Source organism: Anomaloglossus baeobatrachus, chromosome 1, assembly GCF_048569485.1.
Source record: "Anomaloglossus baeobatrachus isolate aAnoBae1 chromosome 1, aAnoBae1.hap1, whole genome shotgun sequence".
NCBI lineage: Eukaryota > Metazoa > Chordata > Amphibia > Anura > Aromobatidae > Anomaloglossus > Anomaloglossus baeobatrachus.
In genome coordinates, this window is record NC_134353.1 from 464,155,029 (window position 1) to 464,179,996 (window position 24,968).

General features: G+C 46.9%; 1 protein-coding gene across 4 annotated transcripts in view; it reads right to left on the bottom strand.

Moving 5' to 3' along the window:
* Positions 1 to 2,870: 2,870 nt before the first annotated feature.
* Positions 2,871 to 24,968, bottom strand: part of SPMAP2 (sperm microtubule associated protein 2) — a 321,282-nt gene continuing 299,184 nt past the window's right edge. For all 4 annotated transcript variants that reach the window (XM_075338028.1, XM_075338020.1, XM_075338041.1 and 1 more), the window contains one exon: positions 2,871 to 3,178. In XM_075338028.1, coding sequence (XP_075194143.1) covers positions 2,931 to 3,178 — 248 coding nt within the window. In that variant the 3' untranslated portion in view covers positions 2,871 to 2,930. The remainder of the gene's footprint in view (positions 3,179 to 24,968) is intronic.

Consider the following 24,968-nt stretch of genomic DNA (forward strand, 5'->3'; position numbering starts at 1 on the left):
TTAAAATTACTAAACACCCCACACTGTGAAAAAAATGACACACAAAAAATCCCAGGACCATGGGACAACCACGATAATTCCTATCAAGGGAACCAAAATTGTTAGTTTATCAAAACATCAGATTGACTGTACTGCTAAGGGGATAGTATCTAGATGACCCTCAATTTCTTCCTTTCTCTACCTACCAATGGAGATATAACTTACGTTACACTCACCCTAAAGGTAAAGTGGGGCCCCCATTCTTTGGCGGCTTTCCCTCCTATGATATCCCTGTGTGAAGATATCCGGGCTCAACCCATTAGTATATCATGGTCCATGATATACATCGGTGCGGAGAGATGTGTGCAGCTAAATAAGCAGCCTTCTGACAGCCCTTGGCGATTGTGCCATTCATTAATATCGTCTCCTGATGAACCCCAATTAACAAATGGGGAGAAACACGTCGAGGCTTTGTCATTTTTAGTTAATGGGTTGAGGACCATGGAGAGCCCGGATATCTTCACATAAGAAAAAATACTGCTGAGGGACCTATGACCCGAATATATCTCAGATAAGTGACTGTTTTGTTGTTTTCCCATGCTATCCAATGATATGACCCTATAGGTCCTACCTGACAAGAAGTGAGGTCAGGGATATCATAAGAGGGAAAGCCGCCGAGGAATGGGGGCACCACTTTACCTTTAGGGTGCGTGTAACGTAAGTTATATCTCCATTGGTAGGTAGAGAAAGGAAGAGATTGAGGGTCATCTAGATACTTTCCCCTTAGCAGTACAGTCAATCTGATGTTTTGATAAACTAACAATTTTGGTTCCCTTGATAGGAATTATTGTGGTTGTCCCATGGTCCTGGGATTTCTTGTGTGTTATTTTTTTCACAGTGTGGGATGTTTAGTAATTTTAACAAGTTGAAATAAAAGTGTTTTTATATATACTAATTGAGGTAGCTTTCTGAGGTAAAATATTTGATGCATTACCCTTGTGAATCTGTATTCAAGCATTGGTTTAAGTGGAATATGATTTACCCATTCTCTTGCCTTTTTACATATCTCACTCTTTCTTCTTTTTCATCTTTATTTTATTTTTTTGTGGTATTTTTTTTTACTCAGCCATTTTTATGATTATCCTAATATGTGCTGGGCTTACCATTGTAAATCTATGAACTTGCATTCAGTCGAATGTCATTTTATCTAATCTGCATTGCTGTATATATTGTATATTTAAACACTGATTAATTTTTTTCTATTTTTTTTCCTATTTATATTACACTAATATATTGCTATTTATGTTTTCACTATTTTAGCGACAGCGTTAGCAAGGCCGCCCTATAAGGGTCGAAACGTTGTATTTTGTCGCAAAGTTTCTCCTCATACTATCGACACCAATTGCTTGTTCAACATATACAGTACAGACCAAAAGTTTGGACACAACCTCTCATCTCTAGAACAACTATTAAGAGAAGACTTTGTGCAGCAGGTCTTCATGGTAAAATAGCTGCTAGGAAACCATTGCTAAGGACAGGCAACAAGCAGAAGAGATTTTTTGGGCTAAAGAACACAAGGAATGGACATTAGACCAGTGGAAATCTGTACTTTGGTCTGATGAGTCCAAATTTGAGATCTTTGGATCCAACCACCGTGTCTTTGTAGAAAAGGTGAACGGATGGACTCTACATGCCTGGTTCCCACCGTGAAGCATGGAGGAGGAGGTGTGATGGTGTGGAGGTGCTTTGCTGGTGACACTGTTGGGGATTTATTTAAAATTGAAGGCATACTAAACCAGCATGGCTACCACAGCATCTTGCAGAGGCATGCTATTACATCCGGTTTGCGTTTAGTTGGACCATCATTTATTTTTCAACAGGACAATGACCCCAAACACACCTCCAGGCTGTGTAAGGGCTATTTGACTAAGAAGGAGAGTGATGGGGTGCTACGCCAGATGACCTGGTCTTCACAGTCACCAGACCTGAACCCAATCAAGATGGTTTGGGGTGAGCTGGACCGCAGAGTGAAGGCAAAAGGTCCAACAAGTGCTAAGCATCTCTGGGAACTCCTTCAAGACTGTTGGAAAACCATTTCCGGTGACTACCTCTTGAAGATCATCAAGAGAATGCCAAGAGTTTGCAAAGCAGTATTCAAAGCAAAAGGTGGCTACTTTGAAGAACCTAGAATATAAGACATATCTTCAGTTGTTTCACACTTTTTTAAGTATTTCATTCCACATGTTTTAATTCATAGTTTTGATGCCTTCAATGTGAATCTACAATTTTTAAAGTCATGAAAATATAGAAAACTCTTTGAATGAGAAGGTGTGTCCAAACTTTTGGTCTGTACTGTATGTAAATAAACTTTGAGCACATCTGCAAAATTATCCTTGAGAGTGCGGTGATGTATATGAATATATAAATGTCAGGAGACCGACAGCAGGTCTGTGCATCAAAATGAGTACATGGAATGAGAAAAACTGATGTGTAATGCAGCCTAAAGGAGAATTATTGATCATTTTGGTTTTATCACGGATGGAAACAACATACATCAATTCTATTTTGTTTTATACAAATGCTACTGTGATAATGGGTGCAACCTCCATTGAATGTTCATTAGATTTAAAGAAACCATACAAAAAACCTAATTTAGACTTATCTGCTTTTCAGTTGAATAAAATCTGATGTCCGTAAGTTGCCGTATTTGTCTGTGGAGAGGCAGGCTGTTGAAATCTGATCAACATATTATCTAAGAACCACCATAAACATTAGTGGGATTTCTATTCAGTTTTTATAAATTGTAAGCTTTCAACTGCATCTGTTAACCTCCTTCCAAAATTGCAAAATGTATATTTTCTCTTAGCTACAAACCAGATTTGATCCAAAAGTTAAAATGATTTATTTATTGAATTTAGACAGTTGTTTGTTACACTCATAAAAGCTATATCCTAGACTTTTTTATGGTGCTGTCTATGAGCAGGTGGTGTACACAGCTCTATAATACGAGAAGATGCATTAGCATGCTTAGCGGCAGGCGAGATTCGGAATGGGTCAAACCCCTCGAAGAAAGCCTTACGGGCTTTAGGCTTTGCCAGCTGGCAGACTCTGTCTGAGGCTTGGGTGTGGAGAGCAGATGAAGTAACATGCCACGGAACTTTCAGGTCATGCTGGTACTGCTGGTGCTCCATTTTAGGCACTAAAACAAATATTAAGAAATATTTTTTTTTTTGTTTAATAACATTTGGCGAAATATTATTGCTAAAACAAGTGTTATATGGATATTGTGAACATTTCTCATATAAAGATTTCATATACAACTGATTGAAGGGAAACTGTCAGTAGGTTATTGCTATATATTCTGAAGACAGCAGGAGATAGGCACTGAAAAACTGAATTCAGTGTTGTCACTTATTAGACTATATGAGGTTGTTTAGTTACAACAAATGTCTTATCACTCGAACATTATCGCTGCTTCCAGCCCAGTTCCCCAAAAAACAAAATGTGTCCAATATATAATAACAAAGAAGGAGTATATAATGTGGGAAGATCTTCCTCCCTGATGAATCTATTAGAAACCCTGGTGAAACATTCATTGGGGGTCCTTAGGTTTGCTCTGTGGGGATTATTGTGACCACCAGGAATCTTTCCTCGGACACAGCTATGCACCTGGCACTTTAGTAATTTGATATGTTCATTCCCTTTAACTGTGGAATGGTGCTATTCTTAGCTTTGGTGAAGGATAGTCCACAGTGACATTAATATGTATTACACTCTATTTGTATTGACCATGTTCCTTCCCATTTTCCTGGCCATCTCGCATTTGCAGCTCTATCAGTCCATATACTGCCATTTGAGATGTCACATCCCCCATCATCTTTGATTCTATGTACACAGTGGTTTTATTGTGTCTTCTGTTTTTGATTCATTGTTGTTAATAAAATCTTATATTTTTGCACTTAATACTCCAGTCCTCCTGCTTTGTTATTAAATGTTGGACTCTTGTGCATGCGATGGCTTAGCTTCACTTTGGCAAACAATCAGCAAATATGTTTTGCATTATTTTGAGGAGTCTTTCATTCACATTTGTCCAATATATAATGTTGAATGTTATTGAAAGGAGAGCATAACATAACTCTTTTTTAGTAGCCCCTTATTGTCAGAAACAAACATTTAATAATTTTGAAAAGCAGACACTAATTTTATGACTAAAGAATTCATTCTCATGTATCACAAGAAAAAGAGGTAAATGTTATTTAAATATCCAAACAAAAAAAAAATTGAGGGGAGTTCTTAAAACCACACATACAAAAAAAGTGTCTTGTTATGTAAGAAGTAAAATGACCTGCTATTTAACTAGTTAATATTCAACTTCTTTGAATTTCTGTGAATCTTCCAGTCTCAATGAATCTCTGTTGCAACCTGCTGATGACACTCAATGACAATATAAGCTCAGTGACTACTTCCTTTTAAAAACATCCTGCTTGAAGACTTAAGGTGGTGTCACACATAGCGACGCAGCAGCGATCATGACCAGCGATCTGACCTTATCAGGATCGCTGCTGCGTCGTTACATTGTCGCTGGTGAGCTGTCAAACAGGCAGATCTCACCAGCGACCAGTGACCAGCCCCCAGCCAGCAGCGACGCGTGGAAGTGTAACTAAGGTAAATATCGGGTAACCAAGAAAAGCACTTCTCTTGGTTACCCAATATTTACCTTAGTTACTAGCGTCCGCCGCTCACGCTGCCAGTGCTGGCTCCCTGTTCCCTGAACTCCTAGCCAGAGTACACATCGGTTTAATTACCCGATGTGTACTCCAGCTACGTATGCAGGGAGCTGGCACTGGCAGCGTGAGAGCGGGACGCTAGTAACTAAGGTAAATATCGGGTAACCAAGGAAAGGGCTTCTTGGTTACCCGATGTTTACCGTGGTTACAGCTTACCGCAGGTTGCCAGACGCCGGCTCCCTGCTCCCTTCTCGCTTCAGTTCGTCGCTCTCTCGCTGTCACACACAGCGATGTGTGCTTCACAGCGGGAGAGCAACGTCCAAAAAATGAAGCAGGACATTCAGCAACGACCGACGACCTCACAGCAGGGGCCAGGTCGTTGCTGGATGTCACACACAGCGACGGGACGTCGCTGCTACGTCACAGAAAATGGTGACTTAGCAGCGACGTCGTTGTCGTCGTCGCTATGTGTGGCATCACCTTTACAATGGCGAGGTACTGTTGATTAACTGTTAGGTGTCGTCTTGGTTTCATGACATCAAAGCGTAAACACCATGATGAGGAGGACTTTTAAAATGCCAATTCTAACTGAACCCCAAAATTTATTTGGCAATTGATGGGTCAAACACTTGTTGTGAATTTTGCTATTAAGATACTTGACAGAAAATAGTAAGTTGTGCAAAAAGTACTGAAACATTGAACAGTTGAACATGTGTATTCAAAAGTTTAGAGAAGGTCACATTAAGTTAATCTGAAAGACTTAAAAGTGCATTTTAGGATCATCCTGACACTTCACCAACTATCCGTAACTTTTGTGAGTAGAGTATGTGCTGCAGCTGAATTTAGCTTGGGGGGTGTTATGGACATGGTTATGAACTGTTATGAGTATTAAGAATTATATGAAGATATCCAAAAACTGGACTCAAGATGGCGCTTGAAACTCACATACAGGACTTTCTGGTCATAAGTGAATCATGCTGACTTAGCTTAATATAAAATGCGTAAACACATATACATATATATCTCAGAATAAGCTGTTTTTGAAGTTTACCCAATAGGAGACGTGTTACGTATTCTTGGCTCTTAGCCCACTGATTTCTTTAAATGTATCTTAACTTCCGCATTTAAAACTAGTCATATTTCTACCTAGATCCGTTTATACATCGAACAGATGGGTTGGTTTAAAATGTGGATGCATAAATTGGATTGAATTACCCTAAATTATGCAACCCTTAACAGGGGTTTCTAGAGGGAGGTATGTGGTTGTGTTCATTTAATTGTATCTTAAAGTCAATTTACACAGATCGACCGGTGGCAAGAACTTATACATTGTTTATTAGCCTGTTTACAAAGGCAGGCTGAAGTAAACTATGCACACTAAGTGATTTATAATAGATTGCACAGTTCACATAGGCTTCAATGATTCTCTACAGTAAAGCTAGGGTCACACGTAGCGATGCAGCAGCGATCACGACTGACAACCTGACCTTATCAAGATCGCTGCTGTGTCGTTACATGGTCGCTGTTGAGCTGTCAAACAGGCAGATGTCACCAGTGACCAGCCCCTGCCAGCAGTGACGCGTGGAAGCGATGCTGTGCTTGGTAACTAAGGTAAATATCGGGTAACCAAGCAAAATGCTTCTCTGGTTACCCGATATTTACCTTGGTTACCAGCGCACACCATTTAGCGCTGGCTCCCTGCACTCCTAGCCAGAGTACACATCGGGTTAATAAGCAAACCTTTGCTTATTTACCCGATGTATACTCTGGCTACGCGTGCAGGGTGCCTGAGAGAGGCGGACGCAAGTAACTAAGGTAAATATCGGGTAACCAGCGAAGCGCTTTGCTTGGTTACCCGATGTTTACCTTGGTTACAGCTTACCGCAAGCTGCCAGAAGCCATCTCCCTGCTTCCTGCACATTCAGATCATTGCTCTCTCGCTGTCACACACAGCGATGTGTGCTTCACAGCGGGAGAGCAATGTCCAAAAAATGAAGCAGGACATTCAGCAACGATCGGCGACCTCACAGCAGGGGCCTGGTCATTCCTGGATGTCACACACAGCGACAGCGACGGGACGTCGCTGCTACGTCACAGAAAATGGTGACTTAGCAGCGACGTCGTTGTCGCCGTCGCTGTGTGTGACACCACCTTTAGAGTCCTATTTACACAGGACAATACAGTGTGGAGAATGATTATCTTTTGCAGTGCACAAAAAATCATACATTGGGTGATCATACATCGGATGGTCGGACACCTGTTTACACTGAGATTATTGTTAGGAGTTCATAATAATCTTTCAGTGTAAATGCAGCTTAAGTAACATCCAATTGCAAGCATACAAACCCGAGGAGTAATCATTACTTGCAATATTTCAATCAATTGAGTGAAAGGGCAGGCAGAGATCAATGAGCATAGTTGGGAACAATGAGGACAACCAAATGAAAAACTTTCACAATTAACGCAGGAGCCAAAGAATATTGTTGCCCAGGTTAGTGTGAATGTAGTTCCACACTGGCACTACAAAAGTTGGCTATGGCGACATAATGGCCATCTGATGTGCATTATCAAATGTGGGAGTGCAGTAAAAGCAACCCAAAAATTAGTCATTAGCAGTAGATTTCTACTCACTTTGCCTACCTACAGTATAACACAAAAGTGAATAGACCTTTCACATTTTTGTAAATATGTTATTATATCTTTTGATGGAACAACAGTGAAGATCTGACACTTTGATACAGTGTCAAGTAGTCAGTGTACAGCTTGTATAACAGTGTACATTTGGTGTCCTCTAAATAATTCAGCACACAATTAATTTCTAAATTGCTGGCAATAAAAGTGAGTACACCCCTAAATGAAGATGGCCAAATTGTGCCCAGTTAGCCATTTTTACTCCCTGGTGTCATGTAACTCATGTAACTCAATAGTATTACCATGTCTCAGGTGTGAATGGAGAGCAGGTGTGGTAAGTTTGTTATCATCACTCACACACTCTCTCATACTGGTCACTGGACATTCAACATGGCCCCTCATGGCAAGGAATTCTCTGAGGATCTGAAACAAAGAATTGTTGCTTCACAAAAGGATGGCCTAGACTATAAAAAAGATTGTCAATGTCTTGAAACTGATTTGCGGCCATACAGCAGTTTAACAAGACAGGTTCCACTCAGAACAAGCCTCACCATGGTCAACCAAAGAAGTTTAGTTTGTTTGCTCAGCGTCATATCCAGGGGTTGTCTATTCAACATAGAGGTATGAGTGCTGCCAGCATTGCTGCAGAGGTTACAGGGGTGGGGGGGGTCAGCCTGTCAGTGCTAAAACAATACACCGAACACCATCAAATTGGTCTGCATGACTATTGTGTTACGGGGGGGCTGTCTGATAATAAAACCTAAAGGAGTATCAGACAGTCAGGGTCCACCGTGCAAAGACGCTGCTGCAGACTATGGCAGAGTGCAATACCTCTGTTAAACTCACAGAGGAGTATAATTAGTAAAAAAGGCAATTCCTCCCTTACTTGGAGGGTGTGTGGAATGGTCTCTGTTAATAATCACAGAGACAAAGGCAGTGAGTGTGAAATGGCACCTATCTAGGTCCGTTCCTCTAGTGGTGCCAGGAGACGGACAGCAGCGTAAGCCGCACAAAGCTCCTACCTGCGTTCGCTCCACTAGTGTGCGAGGACATGAACCACTAGATATGGCACCTGCCTAGGTCCGCTCTTCTACTGGTGCAAAAGAGATGGACAGCAGCATAAGCCGCACAAAGCTCCTACATCTGTTCGCTCCCCTAGTGTGCGAGGATACGAACAACTGCCAGACGCAGTATAAGGAACGTTACCCTAGCGGCAACGTCCACCTACGAGTAGAATCACAAGGCCCAGCCGGACCATGTGCCTCAGGCACCTGCCTATGTCCGCTCCCCTAAGAGGTAAGGATACGGACTGCAGCCGAAGCTGTAAGGTATAAGAACGCTACCCTGCCGGTAGCGCTCACCTAGCATAGACAGAGAGATGCCTAGAGGAACGTGCACAGAGCGTCTACTCTCATGCATGAACCAAGAGGACTGAGCGCCGTGCGGCATGCATCAGGGTCTTATACAGTTAGGTCCACAAATATTTGGACAGTGACACAATTTTCGCGAGTTGGGCTCTGCATGCCACTACATTGGATTTGAAATGAAACCTCTACAACAGAATTCAAGTGCAGATTGTAACGTTTAATTTGAAGGTTTGAACAAAAATATCTGATAGAAATTGTAGGAATTGTACACATTTCTTTACAAACTCCACATTTTAGGAGGTCAAAAGTAATTGGACAAATAAACCAAACCCAAACAAAATATTTTTATTTTCAATAATTTGTTGCGAATCCTTTGGAGGCAATCACTGCCTTAAGTCTGGAACCCATGGACATCACCAAACGCTGGGTTTCCTCCTTCTTAATGCTTTGCCAGGCCTTTACAGCCGCAGCCTTCAGGTCTTGCTTGTTTGTGGGTCTTTCCGTCTTAAGTCTGGATTTGAGCAAGTGAAATGCATGCTCAATTGGGTTAAGATCTGGTGATTGACTTGGCCATTGCAGAATGTTCCACTTTTTTGCACTCATGAACTCCTGGGTAGCTTTGGCTGTATGCTTGGGGTCATTGTCCATCTGTACTATGAAGCGCCGTCCGATCAACTTTGCGGCATTTGGCTGAATCTGGGCTAAAAGTATATCCCGGTACACTTCAGAATTCATCCGGCTACTCTTGTCTGCTGTTATGTCATCAATAAACACAAGTGACCCAGTGCCATTAAAAGCCATGCATGCCCATGCCATCACGTTGCCTCCACCATGTTTTACAGAGGATGTGGTGTGCCTTGGATCATGTGCCGTTCCCTTTCTTCTCCAAACTTTTTTCTTCCCATCATTCTGGTACAGGTTGATTTTTGTCTCATCTGTCTATAGAATACTTTTCCAGAACTGAGCTGGCTTCATGAGGTGTTTTTCAGCAAATTTAACTCTGGCCTGTCTATTTTTGGAATTGATGAATGGTTTGCATCTAGATGTGAACCCTTTGTATTTACTTTCATGGAGTCTTCTCTTTACTGTTGACTTAGAGACAGATACACCTACTTCACTGAGAGTGTTCTGGACTTCAGTTGATGTTGTGAACGGGTTCTTCTTCACCAAAGAAAGTATGCGGCGATCATCCACCACTGTTGTCATCCGTGGACGCCCAGGCCTTTTTGAGTTCCCAAGCTCACCAGTCAATTCCTTTTTTCTCAGAATGTACCCGACTGTTGATTTTGCTACTCCAAGCATGTCTGCTATCTCTCTGATGGATTTTTTCTTTTTTTTCAGCCTCAGGATGTTCTGCTTCACCTCAATTGAGAGTTCCTTAGACCGCATGTTGTCTGGTCACAGCAACAGCTTCCAAATGCAAAACCACACACCTGTAATCAACCCCAGACCTTTTAACTACTTCATTGATTACAGGTTAACGAGGGAGACGCCTGCAGAGTTAATTGCAGCCCTTAGAGTCCCTTGTCCAATTACTTTTGGTCCCTTTAAAAAGAGGAGGCTATGCATTACAGAGCTATGATTCCTAAACCCTTTCTCCGATTTGGATGTGAAAACTCTCATATTTCAGCTGGGAGTGTGCACTTTCAGCCCATATCTATATATATAATTGCCTTATTCTGTCTGTCTGTCTGTCTGTCTGTCTGCCTGTCTTGCTCCAAAATTGTGTCCTTACAGTGACACAAAGCTGATTGGCCGCTGGGCTCGCCATGGCCCCGCCCCCCCGCACGGATTGGCCGCTCGCCCAGGCTGCGCCCCCACACGGATTGGCTGGCCGCTCGCCCAGGCTCCGCCTCCCCACAGATTGGCCTCTCGCCCCGGCACCCTGCAGGCATTGGCAGCTCAGCCACGCCCCGCCCCCCTCACACAATGCACGCTAGCTCTGGCCCCGCCCCCCATGCATTCCCCGAACCAACACGCTAGCTCTGGCCCCGCCCCCCCACGCATTCCCCGAACCGACACGGTCACGGAGCCACGACTACCAGGTGAGTACTTTACCCCTGGGAGCCCACATCAGCGTACGCCGCCAAACCAGCCGACACATACCCTCGCATTGCGGGGGCTGGCCGGCGTATGCTGGTGTGGGCTCCCGTGTGAGCGGGGGACAAGATACGCTGGTAACCATGGTAGCATAGTTACCAGCGCATCAAGGTCCTGCAGCGGCGGAACATATACACACGCACACACATAACAGCACACACACATACACACACACACATCAGATCACACTCACTCTCACACACACCTCACACACACATCACATCGCATCCACACACTCACAACATCCTGGGATATCGCTTGCTTCTCGGCGGCGATACTGTGCTGTGAGCTTCCAGGACCTGCCGGAGGATCACATGGCCAGAAGCATGTGGTATCTCCGGATGTTGTGAGTATGAGCGCGTATGTGCAATATCGTCAATGTGTGTGTGTGTGAGTGTATGCGATCGGGTGTGTGTGAGTGTATGCGATCGGGTGTGTGTGAGTGTATGCGATCGGGTGTGTGTGGGTGTGTGTGAGTGTATGCGATCGGATCTGTGAGTGTCGGCAGAGGAGCATGGCGTGCTGGAGGAGGCTGGGAGGAAAGAGGCTGATCCTGGGGAAGGCTGGGATGGGGAGGCTGAGAGAAGAGAGGCTGATGCTGGGGGAGGCTGAGGCTGGGGTAGGCTGGGAGGAGAGAGGCTGATGCTGGGGACCGAAAAGGCTGATGCTGGGAGGAGAGAGGCTGATGCTGGGAGGAGAGAGGCTGATGCTGGGAGGAGAGAGGCTGATGCTGGGGACCGAAAAGGCTGATGCTGGGAGGAGAGAGGCTGATGCTGGGGGAGGCTGAGGCTGGGGTAGGCTGGGAGGAGAGAGGCTGATGCTGGGAAGAGAGAGGCTGATGCTGGGAAGAGAGAGGCTGATGCTGGGGGAGGCTGATGCTGGGGGAGGCTGAGGCTGGGGTAGGCTGGGAGGAGAGAGGCTGATGCTGGGAAGAGAGAGGCTGATGCTGGGAGGAGAGAGGCTGATGCTGGGGGAGGCTGATGCTGGGGGAGGCTGAGGCTGGGGTAGGCTGGGAGGAGAGAGGCTGATGCTGGGGACAGAAAAGGCTGATGCTGGGAGAAGAGAGGCTGATGCTGGGAGGAGAGAGGCTGATGCTGGGAGGAGAGAGGCTGAAGCTGGGGACTGAAAAGGCTGATGCTGGGAGGAGAGAGGCTGATGCTGGGATAAGAGAGGCTGATGCTGGGAGGAGAGAGGCTGATGCTGGGAGGAGAGAGGCTGATGCTGGGAGGAGAGAGGCTGATGCTGGGAGGAGAGAGGCTGATGCTGGGGACAGAAAAGGCTGATGCTGGGAGGAGAGAGGCTGATGCTGGGATAAGAGAGGCTGATGCTGGGGAGAGAGAGGCTGATGCTGGGGACAGAGAGGCTGATGCTGGGGACAGAGAGGCTGATGCTGGGAGGAGAGAGGCTGATGCTGCGGGTAGAAAGGCTGATGCTGGGAGGAGAGAGGCTGATGCTGCGGGCAGAGAGGCTGATGCTGCGGGTAGAGAGGCTGATGCTGGTGCAGCATGGGGGATGGAGCACGATGGGGGGTGCGCAGCATGGGGGATGGAGCACGTTTGGGAGTGCGCAGAATGGCGGATGGAGCACGTCTGGGAGTGCGCAGCATGGCGGATGGAGCACGTTTGGGAGTGCGCAGCATGGCGGATGGAGCACGTTTGGGAGTGCGCAGCATGGCGGATGGACCACGTTTGGGAGTGCGCAGCATGGCGGATGGAGCACGTTTGGGAGTGCGCAGCATGGCGGATGGAGCACGTTTGGGAGTGCGCAGCATGGCGGATGGAGCACGTTTGGGAGTGCGCAGCATGGCGGATGGAGCACGTTTGGGAGTGCGCAGCATGGCGGATGGAGCACGTTTGGGAGTGCGCAGCATGGCGGATGGAGCACGTTTGGCAGTGCGCAGCATGGGGGATGGAGCACGATGGGGAGTGCGCTGCATGGGGGATGGAGCACGATGGGGAGTGCGCTGCATGGGGGATGGAGCACGATGGGAAGTGCACACCTCACCCCAACACACACACACACACATGCGCGTGCACTGCACAACACACCACACACACACACTGGGAACCACAAACAACTGTCCTACACAGACACCCACACACACAGACAACGCTGCACACACACAACACCCAACACACAAACACCGCGGCACACACAAATATACGCACATACCGCACAACACACACATTGCACAAAACATACCTCCCCCAAAACACACCACACACACACAAACCGCGCAACACACACACACAAACATAACGCTACAGACACACAGCGCTCCATAAACAACGCAACACACGCAACACACATACAACACCGCTCTCACCCCCCGCCACACCCAGACAACACCCAGAACATGTACAGCGCCCTACACAAACACTTGGTAACTACACACAACAACATCTACAGTTAGGTCCAGAAATATTTGGACAGTGACACAATTTTCGCGAGTTGGGCTCTGCATGCCACCACATTGGATTTGAAATGAAACCTCTACAACAGAATTCAAGTGCAGATTGTAACGTTTAATTTGAAGGTTTGAACAAAATTATCTGATAGAAATTGTAGGAATTGTACACATTTCTTTACAAACACTCCACATTTTAGGAGGTCAAAAGTAATTGGACAAATAAACCAAACCCAAACAAAATATTTTTATTTTCAATATTTTGTTGCAAATCCTTTGGAGGCAATCACTGCCTTAAGTCTGGAACCCATGGACATCACCAAACGCTGGGTTTCCTCCTTCTTAATGCTTTGCCAGGCCTTTACAGCCGCAGCCTTCAGGTCTTGCTTGTTTGTGGGTCTTTCCGTCTTAAGTCTGGATTTGAGCAAGTGAAATGCATGCTCAATTGGGTTAAGATCTGGTGATTGACTTGGCCATTGCAGAATGTTCCACTTTTTTGCACTCATGAACTCCTGGGTAGCTTTGGCTGTATGCTTGGGGTCATTGTCCATCTGTACTATGAAGCGCCGTCCGATCAACTTTGCGGCATTTGGCTGAATCTGGGCTGAAAGTATATCCCGGTACACTGCAGAATTCATCCGGCTACTCTTGTCTGCTGTTATGTCATCAATAAACACAAGTGACCCAGTGCCATTGAAAGCCATGCATGCCCATGCCATCACGTTGCCTCCACCATGTTTTACAGAGGATGTGGTATGCCTTGGATCATGTGCCGTTCCCTTTCTTCTCCAAACTTTTTTCTTCCCATCATTCTGGTACAGGTTGATCTTTGTCTCATCTGTCCATAGAATACTTTTCCAGAACTGAGCTGGCTTCATGAGGTGTTTTTCAGCAAATTTAACTCTGGCCTGTCTATTTTTGGAATTGATGAATGGTTTGCATCTAGATGTGAACCCTTTGTATTTACTTTCATGGAGTCTTCTCTTTACTGTTGACTTAGAGACAGATACACCTACTTCACTGAGAGTGTTCTGGACTTCAGTTGATGTTGTGAACGGGTTCTTCTTCAGCAAAGAAAGTATGCGGCGATCATCCACCACTGTTGTCATCCGTGGACGCCCAGGCCTTTTTGAGTTCCCAAGCTCACCAGTCAATTCCTTTTTTCTCAGAATGTACCCGACTGTGGATTTTGCTACTCCAAGCATGTCTGCTATCTCTCTGATGGATTTTTTCTTTTTTTTCAGCCTCAGGATGTTCTGCTTCACCTCAATTGAGAGTTCCTTAGACCGCATGTTGTCTGGTCATAGCAACAGCTTCCAAATGCAAAACCAGACACCTGTAATCAACCCCAGACCTTTTAACTACTTCATTGATTACAGGTTAACGAGGGAGACGCCTTCAGAGTTAATTGCAGCCCTTAGAGTCCCTTGTCCAATTACTTTTGGTCCCTTGAAAAAGAGGAGGCTATGCATTACAGAGCTATGATTCCTAAACCCTTTCTCCGATTTGGATGTGAAAACTCTCATATTGCAGCTGGGAGTGTGCACTTTCAGCCCATATTATATATATAATTGTATTTCTGAACATGTTTTTGTAAACAGCTAAAATAACAAAACTTGTGTCACTGTCCAAATATTTCTGGACCTAACTGTATATATATATATATATAACAAAAATCATACATTAACTACACAATACGTAAATTCTAGAATACCCGATGCGTAGAATCGGGCCACCTTCTAGTTATATATATAATTGTATTTCTGAACATGTTTTTGTAAACAGCTAAAATAACAAAACTTGTGTCACTGTCCAAATATTTCTGGACCTAACTGTACAGACTCTGTGCCTCATCCAAGATGGAGGACACCAGAGCCAATCCGCTGCCAGAACGACATGAATGACGTCATGCTGGCCTATCACCGAGCAAAGCGTCACAAGCACATGACTAGCGACCAATCGGCATAGAAGGTGTCAGAGACATGTGACCACGTGTCACAAGCACATGACCAGCGGCCAATCGGCATAGAAGGTGTCTGTAATACTTATATATGTTCTGAGGATTTCGATAGCGTAGGGCAATGACAATCAGAGACGAGTTCTTGGTACAAGATATTTTATAATATGTAACCACGGATACACAACGGAAAACACAGCAGTACAAATACACACAATACTTTCCCAAAACGGAGCGAAGGGAATTCCCGGGGCCACGCACCGGACTCCCCCAGGGAGACCACCAGAGCGAACCCGTATACAGGGACTGTCCGGCAATCACCCCGGAAGGCCTAAATGCGCAGCAGCCGGGACACAAGGGGCAAACGGTAAAAGTCCAGGAGTGTCCGTACGGGATGAATGTCCAGAGTGGTTACGAACCAGAGAGAACCGGGCAGAGTGCTAACCGAAGATGGCAGACGGAATCCGGGCACAACTTGAGAAACCGGGTAAGGTCCAGAGTCGGTCGGTCGGTAGTCTTTAGGAGGATCCAAAGGCTAACAGGATTAGCAGCAGCAAAGCAGGAGCACACAGCAAGCAGTATACTCAGGCACTGGACTAGGTTTAGAGGCGGCCTTTTAAGCAGCTGGACAGGAAGTAGGGCAACAGAACAGTAAACTCCATGTTAACTGAGGGCAAGCTTTTTCAACAGAGAACTGGAAAACCCGGAAACCTGACATTACTCCCCCCCCCAGAGACGGCCTCAGGACGGATCAGGACCTGGCTTGTCCGGGAAACGTCGATGAAACTGAGCAATCTTCCGGGGTGCCCGAATGTTACCCACCGGTTCCCAGGAATCGTCCTCGGGGGCGTACCCCTGCCAACGTACCAGATACTGAAGCCGACGACGATGGAGCCGGGAGTCAATAATGTCCTCAACCACGAACTGCTCCTCGCCGTCGACCATCACAGGCGGAGGAGGAGGCACAACACGACCATGAAACGTATTAGGGGAAACGGGTTTGAGGAGAGACACATGAAAGACCGGGTGTACCTTTAGATGGTGCGGTAACCGTAGCCGACAGGCCACAGGGCTCACGATCCCGGTGATCTTAAACGGACCGATGAATTTTTGTCCCAGCTTCTGCGAAGGAACACCCAATCTCAGGTTTTTGGTGGATAACCATACAGAGTCCCCTACCTTGTACATGGGTGCCGGTTTCCGGTGAGTGTCTGCCGACCTCTTGTAACGCTCCTGGGCCGTAGCCACGGTGTCCTTTAGAACCTCCAGATTTTGTCGTATTTCTGTCAATCTGTCCTCCACCGCTGGCACCGAAACCGCAACCGGTGACCTAGGCAAAATAGTCGGATGGTAACCCAGGTTAGCGAAAAAGGGCGTTACCTTAGTGGAGCTGCTCTGAGTGTTGTTGTAGGAGAACTCCGCCAACGGAAGCATCTTCAACCAATCGTCTTGGAGATGGCTGACATAACAGCGAAGGTATTGTTCCAGGGTTTGATTTGTCCGCTCGGTTTGCCCATTTGTCTGAGGATGGTATGCAGAAGACAAACAGACATCAATCTGGAGTGCCGTACAAAACCCCTTCCAGAATCTAGACGTGAACTGCACGCCCCGATCGGAGATGATCTCGTCTGGTACCCCATGCAATCGGAATACGTTCTGGATAACCAAATCCACTGTCTCTGCGGCTGAGGGAAGACCGGTACACGGAATGAAGTGAGCAGCTTTAGTCAATCGATCCACCACCACTAAAATGGTATTATGCCCGCCTGAGACTGGCAACTCCACAATAAAATCCATGGAGATAGACCCCCAAGGGCGAGATGGCACGGGTAACGGTTGGAGGAGTCCCGTAGGAGCCACACGAGGGACCTTGCACCGGGCACAAACCACACATGAGTGGACATAGTCCTTCACGTCCTTTAAACAGGTAGGCCACCAGAAAAACCGGCTCAGAAATTCCTGCGTCTTCTGTACCCCCCTATGACCGTCCAACACGTAGTCATGAACCAACTTGAGAACCCGAAGTCTTACGGCCTCCGGGACATAAATGCGTCGCTCTCTAAACCACACACCATTCCGAAGAACAAGAGTTACATCATTCGGGGGGGCGGCAAGAAATACGTCACCATCATAGGCCAGCTTGATGTCCTTCCACAAGTCCTGGTCCTGGATTACTCCAACGAAATTGGCATCCGATAACACGGTCTGAGACGGGGTTCCAGGCACGGAGTCCACGGCGTGGATTCGGGACAAGGCATCGGCTTTCCCATTACGTGAACCTGGACGGTATGTAACGATAAAATTGAATTGGTTAAGAAATAGGCTCCAACGGGCTTGCCGTGGAGACAGGCACCTGGCAGACTTAAGAAATTCCAGATTACGATGATCCGTGAGTACTATCACTTGCTGTGCGGCTCCCTGTAAGTGGTGTCTCCACTCCTTGAAAGCGGAAATAATCGCCAATAATTCCTTGTCCGCAATGTCATAGTTCCTTTCTGCAGGGGACAACCGGCGGGAAAAGAAGGCACACGGATGCAAGAGACTCTTGTCCCCGGTCCTTTGAGACAGAATGGCCCCTAATGCATAGTCGGAAGCGTCAACCTCCACGATAAAGGGAAGTGCGGGATTCGGATGTACCAATATTGGCGCTGAGGTAAAACATACCTTGAGACGATGGAATGCTTCCTGGGCCTGGGCGGACCACACAAACTTCTGTCCTTTTTTGGTTAACAGAGTGATGGGACGAACAATCTCTGAAAAGTTACGGATAAAGCGTCGGTAAAAGTTGGCAAAACCGACAAAGCGTTGTACCTCTTTGATGTTTCCCGGTTCCGGCCAGTCGAGAATGGCTTGTATCTTGCTAGATTCCATGTTCAGTCCCTGAGGAGAGATGACATAACCTAAGAATTGTATTTGTGAGCAGTGGAACTCGCATTTCTCCAGTTTAATGTACAGATGGTTTTCCCTCAGACGGGTAAGTACGGTCTTAACGTGCTCCTGGTGTTCCTGTAAAGAATCAGAAAAGATTAGGATATCGTCCAGATAGATCACCATGAATTGGTCCATGATATCCCTAAAAATATCGTTAACTAGATGTTGAAATGCCGCGGGAGCGTTACAAAGTCCAAAAGGCATCACTAGGTACTCAAAATGTCCGTACCGACATCGGAACGCGGTCTTCCACTCGTCTCCGGGACGTATACGAAGCAGATTATATGCCCCACGGAGGTCTAATTTGGTGAATATTTTTGCCTGTTGGACCCTCTCCAATAGCTCAGGAATCAACGGTAACGGATACCGGTTCCGGATGGTTATCTTATTCAGTTCCCGATAGTCAATACAGGGTCTCAGAGTCCCCTCCTTCTTTTTCACGAAAAAGATGGGTGCCCCTGCGGGTGAGGTAGACGGACGAATAAATCCCTTGGCTAGGCTTTCATCAATATACTCTTTTAGTGCTTCTAGCTCAGGTGCCGCCAACGGGTAGACATGACCAAACGGAATCTCCGCCCCTGGGAGTAAGTCTATGGGGCAATCATACGGTCTATGCGGGGGAAGCCGATCAGCTTTTCTTTTGTCGCATATATCAGCGAAGTCACGGTAAACCGGGGGTAAAACAGGTACCTGTACAGTGCCCTCCGTATTTGATGTTACTGGAACCGGAACAGTTGGACAAATGGTCGGACCACTCTGCGGTGGGAAGGATATTTCTTTGGTCTCCCAATCGATGACGGGATTTGTAGACCGTAGCCACGGAATACCTAAAATAATCGGAAAATGAGGAGAAGAAATTATCATGAAAACAAGGGTCCCCTGCTGACCTGGCTTCATCACGCATTCGAGCGGTACGGTTTCCCGATCCACTGGTCCAGAGATTAACGGAGATCCGTCTACCGTCTCCATGGTAACCGGTGAGGATCTTTGCTGAGTCCGGATACCGTGTTTCCTGGCAAAGGAAGAGTCCATGAAATTTCCCCCTGCCCCAGAGTCTATCATTGCAGAGGTAGGAATTAGCTGTCCCTCCCAACGGATCTGAATGGGGAGTGAGCAATGGGTATATTTCCCCTCTGAGTCCTTCGGTGAGGTAGACATTACCGTCAAGGGAAACACCGCATCCAAGTGTCCACTTGCCTCAGAGATATCGGACTCTGCGTCCGTGTTGTCACACTCTGCCATGGCTGCCAATACCTTATTTGGGCGATTTGGACGTTTCGGGCAGTCGATCAAGAAATGGTCCGATTGACCGCAATAGAAACACAAACGCTCACGGAGCCGGTGTTCACGACGTTCATTGGTCTCTCGTTTTTGCAGAGAGTCCACTTGCATAGGTACGTCCTCAGCCTCCCGTGGCGTCCTGAGAGCGGGTTCTCTGGAAGGAAACGCAATATTGTTTACACGGTTTACAGCTGCCCATTTTTCCTGTCTACGTTCCGTCAAACGGGTATCAATGCGCACACAGTGCTGGAGAAACAGTTCAAAATCCCCTGGAGATTCGGAACGGGCTAACTCGTCCTTGATGGTACCGGACAAACCTTTTCTGAAAACAGACAATAAGGCATTGTTTCCCCAATCGGTGTCTACCACTAACCTCTTGAACTCAGTGGCGTATTCAATGACAGACCGCTTTCCCTGACGTAAGGAAAGGAGAGCTGCTTCAGCGGTAACACGGCGATTCGGATCATCAAACATTTGTGCCATTGCATTCAGAAAGTCATCCAGGTGATTCAAACGGATGTCCCAATTCTCTATCATGGGATTAGCCCAAGCCAGTGCTCGTGAGGTTAATAACATGATGATACATAACACTTTTGACCGGTCAGAACGGTAATAATCAGAATGTACATCGAAAAACAGTATACATTGATTAACAAATCCACGGAACTGACTACGATCACCATTGAAACGGAATGGGGGTAACCTAGGCATACCGGCAGTTGATACGGACGTAGTGGGAACGGCTTCCTGAGCCTCCACTCTGACTTGCAAATCCTGTATAGCCGGACCCAGTACCTGGTGATCATGGCCCAGCTGTGCCTCCACATCTCTAAGTTTATTCTGCACTGCCTCCATCTCCTGCTGCAAGGAGTTAATCATGGAGAAGAGCTGATCTACTCGTGTCTCAGTCATTGCCCCAGCGAAATCCTCTCAGTGGCCTGAGTATAATGTAATACTTATATATGTTCTGAGGATTTCGATAGCGTAGGGCAATGACAATCAGAGACGAGTTCTTGGTACAAGATATTTTATAATATGTAACCACGGATACACAACGGAAAACACAGCAGTACAAATACACACAATACTTTCCCAAAACGGAGCGAAGGGAATTCCCGGGGCCACGCACCGGACTCCCCCAGGGAGACCACCAGAGCGAACCCGTATACAGGGACTGTCCGGCAATCACCCCGGAAGGCCTAAATGCGCAGCAGCCGGGACACAAGGGGCAAACGGTAAAAGTCCAGGAGTGTCCGTACGGGATGAATGTCCAGAGTGGTTACGAACCAGAGAGAACCGGGCAGAGTGCTAACCGAAGATGGCAGACGGAATCCGGGCACAACTTGAGAAACCGGGTAAGGTCCAGAGTCGGTCGGTCGGTAGTCTTTAGGAGGATCCAAAGGCTAACAGGATTAGCAGCAGCAAAGCAGGAGCACACAGCAAGCAGTATACTCAGGCACTGGACTAGGTTTAGAGGCGGCCTTTTAAGCAGCTGGACAGGAAGTAGGGCAACAGAACAGTAAACTCCATGTTAACTGAGGGCAAGCTTTTTCAACAGAGAACTGGAAAACCCGGAAACCTGACAGTGTCAGAGACATGTGACCTCGTGTCAGCGATGATGTCACCTGCACATGTGCAATGGCTCCAAGACAGGACTTTGTCTCCAGCGCTTGCACATGTGCAGTAGCAAGAAATCTGGACATAGTCTCCAGTGCTCGCACATGTGCAGTAGCAAGAAATCTGGACATAGACTCCAGTGCCACAGCAACTGTAACAGTACCTCCCCCTCAAGGGCCCCCCTCCCTGCGACGCAGGTAATCGGCAACTAAGTCGAGAGCATGGACAGCCTCCTCAGGCATCTCAAGAGCGATGTTCCGGGCCGTAGCCCTCCCAATCTATCAAGAAGAACCTGCGCCCTCTAACCATCTTAGAACCAACTATGGCTCGTACCTCATAGCTAGAGCGAGAGGAATCAGAGGCAGGAGAGTGCACTTCACGAGCGTGAGGTAAAATAGCTGGCTTTAGCAGTGAGACATGGAATTTGTCATGGATCCTAAGATGGACGGGTAACTTCAATTGGTAGACTACATGATTTACCTGTCGAAGAACCTCATAAGGACCCAGGAAGCGAGGAGCAAATTTGACAGAGCTCACTCTAAGTCTCACGTGTTTTGCAGAAAGCCACACAAAGTCCCCCGGAGAAAAGACAGGAGCCGGGCGACGAAACCGATCGGACACCGTCTTCATACGGTCCTTAGCTGCTTGGATCGACTCTTGAGTCCGATCCCAAACCTCTCTGGCATTAGTTGCCCAGTCGGCCGCAAGAGGAGGAGGTGCAGCAGCGGGAAACGGTACCGGTACCCTAGGGTGTTGCCCATTATTGAGTACGAACGGTGTCTGCCCGCCCAGTGGCCTCAGCCAGCGATTGTTAAGGGCAAATTCTGCCCAGGGTAGGAGGGAGGACCAGTTATCGTGGTTCTCAGCAACAAAGTGTCGAAGGTATATAATCATGGATTGATTGGTACGCTCAACCAAACTATTGGTCTCCGGATGGTATGCCGAAGAGAGATTCAACTCAATTTGCAGAAGGCTACAAAGATATCGCCAGAAACGGGAAGCAAATTGCGGGCCTCTATCACAAATGATATGATCTGGCATCCCGTGAAGCCTAAAGACATGCTTGAGGAATAGTTTGGCTTGTACCCTGGAAGATAGGATTCTCGATAACGGTACGAGATGAACCATCCGGGAGAAATGGTCCGTAATGACCCACACAAATCTATGTCCCTGTGAACACGGAAGATCACCCACAAAGGCCATGCCTACCACCTCCCATGGTCTATCTGGCACTGGTAAAGGATGCAAGAGCCCAGCCGGTCTCTGCCGTAATGGACGGTTGCGAGCACACGAGTAGCAGGAACCGCATATCTCTTGACGTGGCTGGTTAAGTGTGGCCACCAATACCACCTCTCCAGTAACTCTCGTGTCCGCCTAATACCAAAATGCCCACCCACCTTTGAGGTGTGGGCCCACGACAGTATATCATTCTGTCGATCATGCGGAACAAAGGTCTTGCCCGGTGGGATTTGGTCTAACGTCACAGGGGAGAGCGTATGAAAAACCCTGGAGGGAAGGATAAGATGAGGTTCATCAATCTCTTCCTGGGTAGAAACCATAGAGCGAGACAGGGCGTCTGCCTTGTTATTCTTACTCCCAGACAGATAGTTGATGGAGAAGTGAAAGCGGGAGAAAAACAAGGACCAGCGTGCTTGGCGAGGATTCAGACGCTGAGCGGTTTGTAAGTACGTCAGATTCTTATGGTCTGTATAGACCTGGAAAGGATGTTTCGCTCCTTCCAGCAAGTGACGCCACTCCTCCAAGGCTAATCTCAGGGCGAGGAGTTCCCTATCCCCAATGGTATAGTTTCTCTCTGCCAGTGAAAAGGTTTTAGCAAAGAAGAAACAGGGCCTTTTTCTACCTGCACCGTTCTTTTGATACAAGACCGCACCAGCACCCACTGAAGAGGCATCAACCTCCAAGAGGAAGGGCTTATTCTCATTGGGTCTTTGAAGAACTGGAGCAGTTTAAAAGTGTCTTTTTACTGCCTCAAAAGCCTGAGATGTCTCAGTAGACCAGACTTTGGGATTAGCACCTTTCTTCGTCAAGGCCATCAAAGGGGCCACCAAAGTAGAAAAATGGGGTATGAACTGCCTGTAATAATTTATGAATCCTAAGAAGCATTGCACCGCCTTCAAGGAATGAGGTTCGGACCATTCCAGGACAGCAGAGAGCTTCGCAGGATCCATAGCCAGACCCTCTTGTGAGATAATGTAGCCCAAAAAAGGCAAGGATGACTGCTCGAATACACATTTCTCGAGTTTAGCAAACAATGAGTGCTCCCTTAAACGGGAAAGGACACAAACGACATCCTGACGATGAGTCTCCAGATCAGGAGAAAAAATCAGGATGTCGTCCAGATACACCACTACAGAGGATAACAGTAAATCCCTGAACACATCGTTTACGAAGTCCTGAAATACTGCGTGTGCATTACATAAACCAAAAGGCATGACGAGGTATTCATAGTGACCGTCTCGGGTGTTAAAAGCGGTCTTCCATTCGTCACCCTCTCAAATTCGTACCGAGTAGTGATGAGCGAGTACTAAAAAGCTCGGTGCTCGAGGCTCGGGCCGAGCATCCCAAGATACTCGTGTACTCGTCCCGAGCACCGAGCCCAATGTTATCCTATGGGAGACCCGAGTATTTTTATGAAATGACCCCCGGCAGCATGTAGAAACCCTAAAAATGTCACAAAAGTCTCAGAAGAGTGCTCAAATGACATGGCAACAGCATGGGGAAGACCCCTTGAAGCATTTATCACTCAAAAGTCACAGCTGTGAACAATTTTGTCCGCGTTTTACGCCATTTTTACAGACTCACCAGAAAACCTTCAAAAATGACACCAAAATGAATTTTCATGGCAGAAATGTTAAGGGCACATACCCAATAGTGAGATAGAGCTGGTGTATGTTACTTTTTGAGATTAATACATGAAAGATTTTACGTAAAACATTGTGTGGCACTCCGATGTCCCTGAGAAGAGACGTACATGAAGGCCTCTTGAGTCTAATGTGCCCATTTTGAGGAAGTGAGTCTTTGTAGTATTTTCCTTTGCCAGGGCAGTCCAAAATTGTGAGGTTCACCAATGCCCCTGCATACAGACGTGCATGAGGGCCTGTAAACCTGAAGTGCCTATTGTAAGGAAGTGGGTCTATTGTAGTATAGCCCTTTGGCAGGGCAGCCAAAAATTGGGAGGCTCCACGTTGTCCCTGGATAGAGACGTGCATGAGGGCCTGTAAACCTGAAGTGTCCATTGTCAGGAAGTGGGTGTATTGTAGTATAGCCCTTAGGCAGGGCAGCCAAAAATTGAGAGGCTCCACGTTGTCACTGGATAGAGACGTGCATGAGGGCCTGTAAACCTGAAGTGCCTATTGTAAGGAAGTGGGTCTATTGTAGTATAGCCCTTTGGCAGGGCAGCCAAAAATTGGGAGGCTCCACGTTGTCCCTGGATAGAGACGTGCATGAGGGCCTGTAAACCTGAAGTGTCCATTGTCAGGAAGTGGGTGTATTGTAGTATAGCCCTTTGGCAGGGCAGCCAAAAATTGGGAGGCTCCACGTTGTCCCTGGATAGAGACGTGCATGAGGGCCTGTAAACCTGAAGTGTCCATTGTCAGGAAGTGGGTGTATTGTAGTATAGCCCTTAGGCAGGGCAGCCAAAAATTGGGAAGCTCCACGTTGTCCCTGGATAGATACGTGCATGAGGGCCTGTAAACCGGAAGTGCCTATTGTAAGGAAGTGGGTCTATTGTAGTATAGCCCTTAGGCAGGGCAACCAAAAATTGGGAGGCTCCACGTTGTCCCTGGATAGAGACCTGTTAGGTTCTTAGTGCCTCCGTGCTTGCATTTAAAAACCGCACGTGTGTGCCTGTTGGTGGCAGCGTTCAGGTGCACTTGTGTGCGTTTTTCAAAAACTTGGATATAACGCACAAGTCTAGTAAATACACATCAGCACAGCATTGCAAAATGCGC